This window comes from Pyricularia grisea (assembly GCF_004355905.1).
Source record: "Pyricularia grisea strain NI907 chromosome Unknown Pyricularia_grisea_NI907_Scaffold_4, whole genome shotgun sequence".
NCBI classification, from domain to species: Eukaryota; Fungi; Ascomycota; class Sordariomycetes; order Magnaporthales; family Pyriculariaceae; genus Pyricularia; species Pyricularia grisea.
Genome location: NW_022156718.1, coordinates 37,774 through 52,353, shown reverse-complemented (window position 1 = coordinate 52,353; position 14,580 = coordinate 37,774). Strand labels below are relative to the sequence as shown.

Genomic DNA, 14,580 nt, shown 5'->3' with positions numbered 1-14,580 from the left:
CAGATAACCTCAGCTAAGGAGCTTTGGCATATTGTATAAATGAATGAGACAGGAGCTAGACCGCCCTGCACAAGATGAATAGATTTTCATCAAACACCTTGAGGTCATATGTGAAAAGAGCAAACAATGATGTGATTTTTTATTTTATTTAAAAAAAAAAAAAAAAAAAAAAAAGAGAATGATCAGGTTTGATGCTATGGAGATGAGTAGTCCTTGTCATGGAACCTAATCCATCACTTCCCATCAGATTGCGCTGAAGTGGGCCCGATTAGGAAGTCGTCTTGGTGACATTGACCTTGGTCTTGTCTATCTACCTTGTTAGTTTGGTAACGCTCATGTCTGATGTTGACCAGTTACCGCAAGGCTAAAACAATATCATTTGCAAACAAAGACTTACAGAATGCGACATAATCCTTGATATGCTGCGCTTCGGCCTTGGGAGTGGGATAATACCAAGCTGCGTTGTCTAACTTTTTGCCTATTGGATGAGGTATATTGTCAGTTGCATTTGCCAATCCCGAAAATCCCAATTCTCAGCATCAGCCAGGTCTAGTTATTCAGGGAGAACAAAAGACATGCAAAAATAAATGAAAATAAAATAAAACAAAAACTTCACAACCGCCCCATTTTTTTTTCAAATCCTCAAAACCCTTTGAGAAAATAACCTACCTCCGACGTTGATTGAATAATAACTCGCGTCACCCTTCCACGGACAGTGGGTATGCAGGTCCGTGTCGGTGAAGTACTCATCCTTCCGGACGGCCTGCGGGGGAAAGTAAACGTTTCCCTCGACCTCTTCCCACTCGGTCGTCTCGGCGATAGTTTGTCCGTCCACGGAGGCGGTGGCTTTTCCGGTAGGCATCGTGGTCAAGTCTGCGATTGGGGGTTGTTTACTCGTTTGGAGAATAATAAAATGAAAGGGGATATGTCAACTCTTTCTTTGAACCAATATCTTCACTATCAATTCACGTAGGGACACTGATACCAGGGCAAATAAACCAGAGGTGTCAGGCTTCGTTTTACTACTTTGACTACTCACTGGAGTTCTTTAGTTCGCGGGGGGACGGTTGGAGCACGATGTATAATCAACAATCATGACGTTGTGGATTTGTCAGCCAGGTAAGGTTTCGTCCCATGCACCAAGACCAGTCTTTCGACGTACACCGATCGATGTTAGTTGACTGCGGGGTTGACTATAGCCTAGCATCTGCCCCAACATGTGGCTTTGGTATGCCCTGAGCGACGGGCTTCATGCTCAGCAAATCCAGATTTGATTTGGACCTGCATTGAGGCAAACATGTGCGCAGCAGGATAGTTCTGCATCCATGCAAACGAATATTGTTGTTTCTGAAGAGGTTTCCAGGATCATATGTAGTTCTTCTTAGTCTTTGAATTTTTAATTGTTATCATAGAAGTCATTGCCCAACTGAAACCACCCCCCAGACGCCTGAAACTCGGGTATATAAAACAAGGCGTCTTTCATTTTGACTCCACATATGAGAAAAGAAAAACCGACGCATCGATGCTAATGCCAACGCTAAAGTAGGATGTCTATCGTGCGAGTGTGATGTACAGGAGTAGTAAGAAATCAAAGGTATTGGGTTAGGAAGATTGAAATGTTAAGCATAGACACAGTGGTGACTAGGGCATCTTTTGATAAGAATTTCCCAACATCTTCTTGACTTCACCCACGCAATATTCATAATATCAAAGGTTGATGAGATCCATCTCGGAGAAGTCAGGAGGCGCCCGCCCATAGATGACGCGGACTTTGCTATCAAGCGCTGTGCCCTCGTTACTGATCCAGATGTATTCGCTGAAGGACTGCGTGCGGTAGATCTCGTCGTCGGACACTCCGATCTCGTCCTGCGGGATCCAGACCGCCCGACGGCGCGAACGCAGTGCCTCGTGCTTGAACGCCTCGCGGACGAGCACGTCTCTCTCATCCGGCGTCAGGTCCTCGATTTCGTCGTGGAAGCCTCCGTACAGCGCATCCCCTATAGCACGCTGCGCCTCGAGGTCCTTCATACGACGTTCTTTGCGGTACTGGGCTGCAGTCTTGAAATTCTTTTCCGCCTTGCCTAAGGTGGCGTGTTCAATCTGTTTGCCGGTCCGGACGGCCCAACTCCCTGCATGCCGTATTCCCATGACAGGGTTGAGCATGCCCAGTTTGGAGCTAGCGGCACTGCCCGTAGCTGATCGCCGCTTGGCAGACAGTTTTCTCATCTCTATCTCCTCTCTGGTCGCCATGGGGGAGTCCCCACGAAGCATACCGGCCTCGTCAACATCATCGTCCTCCGGATCGTCATTAACAAGACCGAGACGACGATCCTGGGCCCTTTGAAAGGCTTCATCTCTCAGAACCGCCTCATCCTCAAAGGTAATGGGCAGGTACCTAAACAAAGGTGAAAATGACTTGGTGAGTAGGATCTGATAGCCCACGGTGATGATCATTGCCACGATCATGACAATTGCCTGCCTGAAGCCAACAAGGTTTCCGCGTTCATCCGTTGACAAGAAAAACAGGCCAATCAGGCAGAGCTCCATGACATAGAGACCGGTGAAGAGCTGGTTGACAGCCCTTGGAAACAGAACGCCACCGGTATCTGTCTGGAAGCGCAGGACGTAGAACATGTTATAGCGGTGAGCGAGCCAAAGGAGGCTGAAGGTGATGATGGCAAAGATCGAGATGATGGGAGCCACAATCGAGTAAATCAATGCAATGCAGGCGAAGTTGGTGTATACAGGGAAGAAAGTACCCCAGTTGACGCTGGGGAGCTCAGTCTGCCGCTTCCATTTGGCCCGGGCAGTGCTGTCGAGGAGTCTGCCGAGAACGTACCAGACGATGAGAGTGCCGATTTGCATCAGTGTTCCCGAGCTCACAGATAGAGCCTGCAGTATCATGTAGGCGAAGAAGTAGTTGGCTGATTTGGGCAAGTTCCTGGCCAACAGATCTGGAATGCCTACAACACTGTCCACGGCATTTTTGGCGCTGAGAAAGTTGGTAATCGTAGAAATGGCACTGTTTGACAGGCTGACAACGAGGAAGAGGAGGAAAAAGAGGAACGAGAAGTAGTAAACCTGCACAGACTCGGACCTCTGTGCACCCGTCTTGGCACCTTGGAGCTTTGCAAGAAAGTTAAAAATGAGGGGCACGACCGCCAAAATGACGGCCAAGATGACGGTCGGCAGCACTCCAGACACAAGCTGGAGAAAGTTGTAAATCTTTTCGTTGCGCGTAAGAAAGCTCAAGAAAGGGACACTCTGGACCAAGTTGTCGAGTTGCGCGACTCCAGAAGAGAAAACGACGGGGAAAGCGAAAAGGATAACCATGCCGAAGACGAGTGCAAGGACAATGGCAAATCGAAGCCACTCAGACCACCAAGAAATGGCCATGTTTTCCCAGATAACGTCATGCGGCGCGACCTCGACGACACGGGGCGTCATCTGCCTAGGAACGTGGTGCGTCACACTCTGGCAGGCCATATGGGCAGCCACCTGGTTGTTGAACTGAATAAAAGCCGAGGTCATAACTGGGTATCTCTCAGGATGCTTCTGGTCGATCTCGATCTCCATGTTGAGACGTGCGAGCTCGCCACGAGCCCAGTAGATCGTGTCGACCTTTTTGTTGATCAGAGGCAGCCCGGGTAGCCATGAGGGCGTCCAATCAAAGTTGGCAAGACGATGGGTAGGGCGCTTGGATTCTTTGAGCCACTTCCTCCATTCAGCTCCCTCCTCGCGATCTTTGGAGTAGGCGAATTCAGATGCTGACACGGGATATTCGACTGGTGCAATGTCCTCCCCACCAATAAGGGGCAACGAAACAAGCAACCTTTGCCAGAAACTCCTATTCTGCTTCTGTGACGATGAAGAACCGGTCAGGGGAAACTCGTCTTCCTCACGTCCCTGGGGAACGGGAGAGGCGTAGCCGCCTGACGGAGCCTTCCAAAACTTCCACCAAGAGTTCTTCTCATTGACGATCATGCCATCCAAGTTCATGGCTCTCCTTGTCGTGTTGCCCCGCGTCTGAGCCGAGTCTGGGCGCGTGCCGCCGGCCACCATAAGGTCTTCGTCTTTGGAGCCAGTAGGGGAATGGCCATGATAGCCTGAATCGCTGTCGAACGAAGTCTTCTTGGCCTCCTCTCTAATATCGCCTGCCATACGAACTGTCCTCTGTGGCCGATCGGATCCGCGCGTTACAGGTCGGGGAGGCACCGGGCTTCCGGGTCCTCTGGCTTCTCCTGGTATGAAGCCAAATCCGCCAGTGTGCTCTAGTTGCCCATCGACGCCCCTTTGGATGTTCTTGGCGCCTCCAACAAGGGTGTGGCCAGCTTTGCCGACAACGTTAACGCCGCCCTTGAGACCCTTTCCGATGAATCCGAGACCTAGACCCTTTGCTTCCTTAGAACTTCCATCGGCATGATCCTCGTCCGGAGGCACATAACTATTCCGGCGTTGGTCTTGTTCAACCGCAGTATCAATATGAGGAACCTCCTCATGGGTTCCTGCGCTGATACCACCCTGCTGAGCGCGCAAGCGAGCTTCGGCATCTTCCTCCTCCTGACGTTTCTGGATCTCATCTTTGGTGGGGCGATGACGACCCTTAACACCCTGTCTCCTTTTTTCGTCGGCAAGCCTCTTTTTCAGATATCTCCGCTTAGCATCGCGAATGAGTTCAGTCTGCGCAGCTTCGAGCTGATCATGTATTTCGTCACGCTTTCGGACTTTTTCGAGGAGCTTTGTAAAGTCACGCGTGATCCAGATATTCCTAATGCCACCTGGGAACACGTCGAATAAGCCCCTCAGTCCATCCTCGGTAAGCCACTTCTCCGGAATGGAGCTGACCAGCACCGTATTTGCCGAGGCCCTCAGCCTGTGTTCTGCGCTGGTGAGGTAGTCCTGGCGTACTTTGATGTAGACCCGCAGCTCCAAGAACATTATGTAGCAGACCCAACCGATGACACACAGAGCCAGAACGAGATGTGCCCATCGACGCCGATGGTTCTCAGGCTTCAGGTTCGGCCATGCCAACGTGTCCAAGCCTCTGGGGACGGTGGATGAGTCGTTTACTTCGCGGATAACCTCCTGCCCGAGCCCGTCGACGTAGTTGATTGGGACGAGTATTGGGATGACGATAAACGCAATGGGTATGAATATGACCAGGAGCATTCGTAGATATCGCAGGAAAAAGTAGGCGTCAAGGCCGCATTTTTTTATGAGTTCACGGTCGCTGATCTTCATGAGCGAGGTCGCCAAGGACCAAGGGCTCGCTGGTGGCGGTTCAGTCCGCTCTCGCTCGGGAACAAGGAAGGTTTTTGGCTTACTGTTACAGGTCATCTGTCAGCTATCCTATACTTCTTTGCAAAGAGTCTGCGGCGTGGCACTTACTATATGCGAGCGAGCTTATTCCTGAAGAGCAAAAATATGGTGATCTGGATTCCGAACACAACTAGACCAGTGACCAGCGCAGCGGCGAAGGCCTCGAGGCCCATGCCTTCATCCTTCGAGGCATTGTTAACAATACCGCTAGTCTCTCCTGGAGCAGAAGTTGCAGTTGAAGTTGTCACGTTGGACACTGGCGTTGTAGTAAAGTTGGACATTGAGTCGCCAAATTGAAGGGCAGGGCGGTACGGGTCGACGGGCAGTTCTCGGCTTCGTATATTATCATAATCGTGTCACAATGCAAGTAAGAAAGGCGTAGAGGTGCGCGCAGGACTTGTGGAAGCCAGTTGTAAGGATGTGAGTGTAGGTATTCGTCTGGACTGCTAAGGCGACTTTGGTTTGTTAGCATTTCCTGCGTTCTTGAGATGGCCAAGCCATCCCTAGAGTGGAAGAGTCCATAAATCAGACCAATATGTACACACCCACAGCTTGCGGCCTTTGTTGGCCGTTCGTCCTAGAGTAGCGATGTCGATCAGGGTTATTCACTACCGCGTACGAGATAACGCCTTTGAGATGCGGCCGGATGATAGGTGGCTTGGTAGGTACAAGGTTTTGGAAGGTCGAAACTAAATTAAGCCTTCGACCGGCGTGGCGCATTAGGATGTAGTGAAAAGAAGGGTCAAAGGGGGACAAAGAAGTTTGGGGGGGCAAAGAAGCCTTAAAATTCTACGATGTCCCCTTCTCCAGGAAGATCTGCACACTAGACTAGAGAGTACAGAATGGAGCCGGTTGCGAACAGGGAACGACCAAGAGAAAATAGTAACAACATCCACGGGGGGTCAGACGGGGGCCTGGATACCAGTGGGCATGTTGCTGAATCTTGAAACAAGAAAAATGCATTCAGGGCCCTCTCTCGCCAAAGATAAAAGACGCCGTCTTCTATCCACAATCCACAACAAAATCCCAAATCGGATCGGGTTACTCACAGCCAATTGGGTGGCCACTATGGTGACGTCGGCGGCAGGCTCCCTTGTTCTACGCGCGTGGCAGCTATCAATGTGAACCAATCAGTGACCAATGGGCAGAAATTTTGGGTGGGATAGGGAGCGGGTAGCGCCGGGATCCTTGCTATCATAGCTGCACAGGTGCCAACCCAGGAGAAAGACAGCATTGAATCGCTAGCAGCCCTTGCAGCCAAGCAAGCAGAACATGGGAATACAAAATAGGGATTGAAAGGATGACCGACTTTTCCGATATCAGTGGTCTTGAGGTGGGAAGTTCAGGAGGCAAATTTGCCAAAGACCGTACTGTACTATACTGTGAATCGTGTTTGCCGGATCTCGGCAAGCTGATTGTTTGTGCTTGCGTGTGATGATCTGAAATGAAACTCTTTTCCCGCTATCGACTCACCCACTAAGGTATCACCTAAGGTACCTATCTAAGGTACCAATCTCTGGCACCTACCGCCTCTCTACTGTACCTACATCAAGACGTGCAGTGCCTACCTAGGTAGGTGAGGTGCTTTCAGGGTAGGACTGTATAGTGCTAATGCAATCGGGCAACCTGGCAAACTGAGGACCGACTGTTTGTTTATTTTTGCACCTAGGACGCAATCGTCTTGGCACGCCAGAGATTGACGCCAGGGCGTTAAAGCTAAAGACAACCCCCGGATTTGTGCCGCAAGCTACAATAATTATTGTTTCCGATACTGTATCTTTCCAATTTATGCTCCCCAATAATATATGTCTAACTCCTTGTTGCAATAAGAGTCATCTTTGAATATGTACTGCAGCATGTGCAGGTACTTTTATTTTTGCATTCCGGAGCTCTGGTTCGATCGATCCGAGAACCAATGTAAGCAACCTGAACTCCTCAATTGGTGTGTGCCGCCTTGGCATAACGTAGGTTCAGGGCGCGCATTCCTTGTTTTGAACTCTCACCAATAGCGTCGAATGTCACGGGAGATCCTTCCAGAGCCTACGCGGTAGCTTCGGGGTTTCTGCTTAGCGAAGAAGTTTTAGCCGGGAATTTGACCAAAAGTAAATCCGGGAGCAATTCCCAACTATGTCATCGATGGCAGCTGGTGAGTGTTTAGACTTATTCCTAAGTAGTGTTTTTGACTGATTCGTGGAAATTCCCCGTGCAACATTGCCAACGCATTCATTTGTTTGGATTTGAGCATGCGATATCCAGGGCGTGCCAAGGTGGACCTTTTGGCAAATGAAACTAGAACTACCGTAGGTACGAAAGTAGGTTCTCATCTGCTTTACCTTTACCTCCCTCGCTCCACTCCATAATAACTAGGCGAACTAACTGTGCGGATTGTACGTATGGCCGTCGATCAGCACTCCAGCAATCAGTGCGGGTGGAATGCAAAATAACCCGATAAAACGGTTTGTGGCGGCGAAATATTGTGCCCGTCCCAAGGTGACCCGAATGGTTCGACCGAGACTTTGGGTTGACCTGAAAAAGTGCATTTGGCACACTGCTCTATCTGCTGCACAAGCCGCGCAATAGCTAGGATCATCTCGAGGGAACAAGGATGACCCGCTGTCCCCCCTCAATATTTTACCCCACACTCCCAAACAGCAAACAGTCATCAAAGCCTGATATAGTACCATAGTACAGCATCGTCTCTCCAAACTCAATCTCAGACCAAGTGCCGAGGTTTCTTAACGTTGAAGCATTGCCGTAAATTGCTCCGCCCTGCCGAGAATGTAAAAATTGACGAGGCATATAATCGGCCTCGTTGGGGGAATGCGAACTGGTTTGGCTTAGAAAGCCAAGTAATATCGACCAAAACCCACAGATCTGCTCGGGGGAAGCTATCAAATGAGTACTCATACTGATAGTTACTGTTGTACATCTGCTGAGTTTTACATGTCAAATTTTTATTGATTTTATAAACGTATAAACATACCGAACCCGATCCCATCAAGCATGGCAGGCCCTTTGGATATGAAAATCATCATAATTGGGGCGGGCATGGGAGGCCTGGGCTGTGCGCTCTCCCTGGCAAGGAAGGGTTTCAAGCACATCGAGGTGTACGAGACTGCCCCGAACCTGGGATTCGTCGGCGCCGGCATCCAGATGGCTCCAAATATGGTGCGCATCCTGGACCGCCTCGGCTGCTGGAGAGGGAGTAGGCTCGAGAAGGAGGCTACGAATGTCAAGGAAACGAGCACCAGAGGTAGGTAACAGTGGGACACTCGAAAATATTTTGCACGCTACATCACGTCGTTCAAAAAATCAAGTTTGCCACAGGAGGAAGAGGCAGTCATGTCACCAAAAAAAAAAAAAATACCATTGCTAACGTGAACCTGGCACAGAGGGCAGCACCAACAAGGAACTTGGCCATGTCGACATGCCAGACATAGCTGAAAAGTACGGCTATCCTCACTGCACCGGCCATCGCTCATCCTTGGCAGGCGGCATGTATGAGGCCTGCAAGAAGGAGCCGGCCATCACGTTCCACTTCGGGACGTCCGTCGTCGGCATGAGCAGCTGGGGTCCCGCAAAGCCACGAGTCACGGTTCGGCCCGTCGGTGGTACCGATCAAGAAACGAAGGATGTGGAGGCGGACGTGATCCTAGCAGCGGACGGCATCAAGAGCGTCGTGCGGAGGCAGATGCTCGCTCGGTACGGAGCCGAGCCCGAGGAGGAGGATACCGGCCAGGCCTGCTACCGGATCATGCTGACGCGGGCCCAAATGGAGGCGATCGGTGAGCCGGAGCTCCTCGAGCTTATGGACAGCGATATGGTGGTGCGCTGGATCGGAGAGAAGCGGCACATCATCGCGTATGGGGTCTCGGGCAAGTCCATCTACAACCTGTCGACGACGCAACCCGACGTCAACTTCGCCGCCGCCCCGTCCTCGACCTACACGACGCGCGGGTCCAAGGAGGCCATGCTCAAGGTCTTTGAGGACTTTTGCCCGCTCGTCCACAAGATGCTCAACATGGTGCCAAGCAGCGAGGTATGCGAGTGGAAGATGCGGCAGCATAAGAAGCTGCCGACGTGGTGCGACGGCCCCGTTGCCCTGCTCGGCGACGCCTGTCACCCGACCCTGCCGCACCTGAGCCAGGGCGCCGCCATGGCCATCGAGGACGGTGCCGTGATCGCAGAAGTGTTGAGCCGCCTGCCTCCTGGTAAGGTTGACCCTGTTCAGGTCGGCCGCTGTCTCAAGGTCTACGAACTGCTGCGGAAAGACCGTACATCGGAGCTGGTCGATCTTGCGGCCATGGCGGTCCGGGTACTGCACCTGGGCGAGGGCAAGGCCAAAGAGGAACGAGATCGGCAGTTGGCAGAAGCCCGCGCTAAGGGTGAAACCTCCGTTGTGGACAAGTGGGCTTCGCCCGAGGTGCAGAAGATGGCGTACTCACACGACTGTGTCCAACACGCCATCGAGAACTACGATAGCTTACTGGCGAAACTGCAATAGTATTTCCCTGATTTGTTTGGAAGTAGTAGCGTTTGCAGGTCGGGTTTCAACAGTCACAGGGACTAACGCTAATCTCAAGTGCGAGGGCAAAAAATCGTTTCGACCGTTGACGTCTTCTGGACATTTCAACATGGCAGAGATGGCACCATTTCCTTGGAAAGAACTTATATATGTCATACGTAGATACTCAAAACGAACGTAGTTTTTGTTATATTGTACATAGCATTAAAAACATAAGAGAAGTCCGTGCCTGCCGGTCAAAGGTTTCCCAAAATCGCCATAGAAAAACGCCAAGCGCCAAGCTCAAATTTCCTCGACAGGTAAAAATTCTCCCTCAATGCACAATCTGCGTGGTTTTGTGAACGCAACCGGCCGTCGAGAGCACAAGCCAATCAAATTTGATATCGTTGAATATCAAATACCAGCGGATAGTACATACGCTGCATGGCAATTCTGGTCCAGAGGAGGGAACAGTAGTCATAGACAGATGTGAAACGATAGGTGCAGACCGTGCCTAATCATCCACCTGCAAACGGGTGAAGTGATACCCTCTTGCATTCACCCTTCTGATTGTCAACGACGTAACCAAATCAGCTTGGTCAAACCAGTCGTTCACGGCCGCAGCGCTCAAGACGTGAAACAGATAGCTTAGAAGAGCAGACAGTCCAGACAGCAACAGCATGCCAGACCAGCCAACAGACCCTCCGCGACACCAGGCTTCCTTCCCCTGTCGTCTTGGTAGTGACCGTATGGCTGCTGCTGGTAGTAGCCACCGGGAGGCGGAGCTCCGTAGCCTTGCTGGCCGTAGGGACCCTGCTGTCCGTAGGGCCCCGGCTGACCGTAAGGCCCTGGCTGGCCGTAGGGGCCTTGTTGGTAGTATCCCATCGGCGGCGCTTGTTGGTAGTAACCGCCCTGCGGGGGCTGGCCTTGCTCGTATGGCTTGAACTGCTGGTTGTTCGGATCGCCATAGTGTGCCTGAGGTGGTTGCTGGGGAGGAAAATTCGATTGTTGGTTCTGGGGAGGAGGTGCCTGGTATGGTGGAGGCGCCGCCTCGCTGGGCTTGCTGGCATTGTTGGTCTTGGGAGGGTCCATTTCGACGGTTTTTTTTATGCTTGAAAGCTCAAGACCGAAGTAAATATGTCGGCGATGGGGAGAAACGGCAATGGAAACCCTGAGCGAGAGCGAGTAAAATCCCCAGCGACGTAAATTGGTGTAGGTATGTACAGCAACGGAAATGTGGAAGCTGGGAGGAAGATAAAACAAAGTTGCTGTCAGATGGAAATGTATTGCCCCCACAACCGTACGTGGTGCAGGTAGCTTCGTTGGGATCAGCTTGCGTGGCTTAGCCCGGGATCGACGGGGCTCGCAGCTGAGTCAAACGATACGAACCAATTAAATTCACTACGGCGTTGCACCGGGGATGCGGGCGACCATGTGAGGACAGCCTGGGGTGGTGGAGCGAAAAATTTGGGTGGCGAAACGATTACTAGAAGCGACTCGTTTGTAAAATATTGTTTCCAGATGGGGGGAGCTTGCCTAGACGCTTAATTTCACATGTCAGTCACATAGAATCAACTGGAAAATGGGCTTCAATTGAATCAAAGCCAATTGTCGTATTATTATTTTTTTTACTAAATTAAATAATACTTCGTTCGTACCTTTCAACATCGTATGATATCAACCAGCCAAGCAATTGTTGTTGGTATCTGTGCAAGCTATGGTACTTCCTTTACTTTGAGGCGTCAACAAGGGAGCTTGCGGCTAGCCTCGAGCCCAGACTCAATTCGTCTCAGATAACGCTAGGCGCTTAGTCTTCGTTACGAAGTTTTCACCTCTCACCCGGACTTTTCAAAAGCCGCGATTCTGATGTGTACTTTCGACATAGGCAAGCTGCAGACCGTTGATTCTTCCTTACTCTGACACTTTTCCTGACACGGATTTCTAAACGGCGACCGGGACTTGTCAGCAAAAAGTTGCAATACCATCTTTGATACCTCTATCATTTTCTAGCTGTATATTTTTTTTTTTCCTCGTTCCAATTTACCAAAACTTAAAACGTGACGCCTACGTACACAATTACCTCACCAACCAACCAACTAACCTGTACTAATACCTACGTAGCTACTTAATAGTTCGTAGTATTGTAGAGATGGAACTGGGGTGGGGCTGTCAACAACCGGGTCGTTCCGGGGAATTTAACCTCCCCACACTGGTATCACTCTATCAAGTCAGTGCACGCACAGAAACCCAGGCTGGATGTTGCTACTCATGAGAGAAGGGGGTAAGGGTAGCATGGAAATGATCCACACCATCGACAAAAGATCAGCACTTACCCCTCCACGACACCAACCCCCAAGGACATATATAAAATCATGGCGGAGTGGCTCACTTTCCCCACCGACCAAGCCGCTAAGCTTGAGCCGTGGCTCCCTCCAAAGAACCCATCGTCGTCTGCAGGAGGAGTTGCACCAGGGGAGCAGCAACATGGCCAACGGCCCCGGGCAACGACACGTCCGTTCGTGACCCTGACCTTTGCGACATCGCTCGACTCGGCCCTGTCGCTAGCTCCCGGGGTCAGGACCACGCTGTCGGGCCCGCAGTCCAAGGCCATGACGCACTTTCTGCGCAGTCGCCACGACGCCATCCTCGTCGGCGCCGGCACCGCGATCGCCGACGACCCTGGCCTGAACTGTCGGATCCGGGACGCCGAGTCTCAGCCCCGGCCCATCGTCGTGGACCCTCGCTGCCGCTGGAGCTTCGACGACCGGAGCAAGGTGCTGCAGCTGGCCGGTCAAGGTAGGGGTCTCGCGCCCTATATCATCACCACCACGGAGGCGGCCGCCACCGTTGATGAGCGGAAGAGGCATCTCCTCGAGGCGCACGGGGGCAAGTATATCTCCTTGAAGTATGGTGGTGGTGATGATGGGGTCTTGGACTGGAACGCTATCCTGGCCACACTGCAGAACGAAGGGCTAAGCAGTGTCATGGTTGAGGGGGGAGGTCATGTCATCAATACGCTGTTGGGTCACAAGGATAAAAAGGACCTTGTTGATTCGGTGATTGTCACTATTGCTCCAACATGGCTGGGTCAAGGTGGTGTGGTAGTGTCACCGGCCCGAGAGGTTGATGAGAGCGGCAACCCCAAGGCCGCTTTGCGCCTGGCAAATATAAGTTGGCAACCGCTTGGGGATGATGTGATACTTTGCGGTCAGATTGGACCATAATAAACCAGACCATCCTCGAAACCAAGAGGGCATATAAATCGTAAATAAAGTACCTACTGTGGATTTGGTCCAACGTGACCAGGCCTGCCTCCATCCAGAATACTATTCATAACACCATTCCTCATAGTAGAGACAACTAAGTTTCCTCGAAAAGATATGCTATTAAAAAAAATAGGCGAATATGTACTTTTTCATAGCTGCTTGGTAGACTAAACTCTGAGGCTAGACCAGTCATGAGAGGTGTGGCAAAGAACATATCTGTGTGAATCAGCCGTAGATGCACATTCCTCAGAATGACATTGACATCCAACTCCCCCTTCCACCCCTAAGCTTCTAAGAGCTACCGGCGCCACCGGCAGCTGCAGCCGCCTCCTTCTCCGCAGCAATCTTGGCCTCCATCTTCCTCCTGGCTGCCAGGATCATCTCGTCTCTCCTCCTCTGCAACAGCGCCTGCCTCTCATCCCGGCTTGTGCTCCACGCCTTGCCACCCTTGGCGCTCTTCTCCTCCTCCGCTGGGGCTGAGGCGCTTTCAAGCTTGCCCTGCAGCTTGTATCTCGTAATCAGGTCGGGCTGGGCGGGCTTGTCGGCAGCCTTGGCGGCCGCGGCTGCGGATGAGCCCGTAGCCGGTGTGGGTGTGGCGCTCGGTGGGGGCGGCGGCGGTTGGAACGTAACCGGGGGCTAGATGTCGATTAATAGCGCTTGTGTCAGCTGCCCCTTCTCCCCAACTGTTTGCTCCATCGTGCTCCCCCCCTCTTTCCCCAATTTCCCTATCTCGAACTTACCGTCTCTAGTCTCCCGGCAAGTATCCTATCCGTGGTGGCGGTCAGATTCCCTCCCGTCCGCTGCAGGTCCCAAAGGATCGTCCGCCGGTCGACCTGCGGGAACATCTGCTGTATCCTCTCGACGGCGGCCTCGCGCGCCCTGACGTCGCCTCCACGGCCTGCGGCCGCCCTCGCGCTTCCGCCGGCGCCTGCCGCAGTACCATCCGTGGATGCCGAAAAGAACAGGTATCGGATGATGAGGCCCGAGACCACCAGCACAAGGACCAGTGAGGGCACGTTGATCTCCTCGTTCGCCATGGTGGTCGGAAACAAAGGAAAAAAGGGAGAAGAAGAAGAAGAAGAAGAAGAAAAAAAGACGGTGATCTGCGGAGGAAAAGGAGGGAAGTCGGGAGGACTTGGGGGGTGTTGTTTTGTGTGCGTGGCTTCTTGAGGAACTGGCACTACGATTCGGTGTTCGCGCAACCCCCCCAACTACTGCTGCTCAGGCAGTAGGACCGGACCGTTTTCGAAGCGTGCTGACAGAACTGGTCTCGCTGAGACGGCGAGCGAATTCAACTAGATTCAACCACAACAGGTAGCTCGGTCTGTACGGGGTTGGGATTTCAGGTCGATATCCGAAAACGGGACCAACAAACAAATGCCGATGCCAAGGTGATGGTGGTTGGGGTTCCGAGGTGGTTTTTGACAGAGCTACAAACCTGAATCGTCATTAGATTGATGAGTGAGTGGCGCCGCCGCCCAAAGCTACGAG

The 14,580-nt window shown here is 51.9% G+C and overlaps 6 protein-coding genes across 6 annotated transcripts; 2 read left to right on the top strand and 4 right to left on the bottom strand.

Annotated features, from left to right (window-relative positions):
- Positions 1 to 268: 268 nt before the first annotated feature.
- Positions 269 to 862, bottom strand: PgNI_06725 (uncharacterized protein; the record flags this gene model as incomplete). Its single annotated transcript, XM_031126745.1, has 3 exons — positions 269 to 306; positions 398 to 478; positions 670 to 862. 3 exons carry the CDS (start codon positions 860 to 862, stop codon positions 269 to 271), a joined length of 312 nt encoding a protein of 103 aa, XP_030981167.1.
- An 845-nt stretch (positions 863 to 1,707) lies between these two features.
- PgNI_06724 (uncharacterized protein) lies at positions 1,708 to 5,600 on the bottom strand (the record flags this gene model as incomplete). Its single annotated transcript, XM_031126744.1, has 2 exons — positions 1,708 to 5,323; positions 5,389 to 5,600. 2 exons carry the CDS (start codon positions 5,598 to 5,600, stop codon positions 1,708 to 1,710), a joined length of 3,828 nt encoding a protein of 1,275 aa, XP_030981166.1.
- A 2,438-nt stretch (positions 5,601 to 8,038) lies between these two features.
- On the top strand, positions 8,039 to 11,077 carry PgNI_06722 (uncharacterized protein). The gene is made up of 2 exons (XM_031126742.1): positions 8,039 to 8,572; positions 8,712 to 11,077. The coding sequence occupies exons 1-2, from the start codon at positions 8,323 to 8,325 to the stop codon at positions 9,821 to 9,823; spliced, it is 1,362 nt and encodes a 453-aa protein (XP_030980511.1). The 5' UTR covers positions 8,039 to 8,322; the 3' UTR covers positions 9,824 to 11,077.
- On the bottom strand, positions 10,472 to 10,915 carry PgNI_06723 (uncharacterized protein; the record flags this gene model as incomplete). Its single annotated transcript, XM_031126743.1, has 1 exon — positions 10,472 to 10,915. The coding sequence occupies one exon, from the start codon at positions 10,913 to 10,915 to the stop codon at positions 10,472 to 10,474; it is 444 nt and encodes a 147-aa protein (XP_030981165.1).
- Positions 11,078 to 12,195: 1,118 nt separating the features above from the next.
- On the top strand, positions 12,196 to 13,047 carry PgNI_06721 (uncharacterized protein; the record flags this gene model as incomplete). The annotated part of the gene is made up of 1 exon (XM_031126741.1): positions 12,196 to 13,047. The coding sequence occupies one exon, from the start codon at positions 12,196 to 12,198 to the stop codon at positions 13,045 to 13,047; it is 852 nt and encodes a 283-aa protein (XP_030981156.1).
- Positions 13,048 to 13,189: 142 nt separating this feature from the next.
- Positions 13,190 to 14,545, bottom strand: PgNI_06720 (uncharacterized protein). The gene is made up of 2 exons (XM_031126740.1): positions 13,830 to 14,545; positions 13,190 to 13,725 (listed from the first exon to the last, which is right to left on the bottom strand). Exons 1-2 carry the CDS (start codon positions 14,124 to 14,126, stop codon positions 13,381 to 13,383), a joined length of 642 nt encoding a protein of 213 aa, XP_030981153.1. The 5' UTR covers positions 14,127 to 14,545; the 3' UTR covers positions 13,190 to 13,380.
- Positions 14,546 to 14,580: the final 35 nt, after the last annotated feature.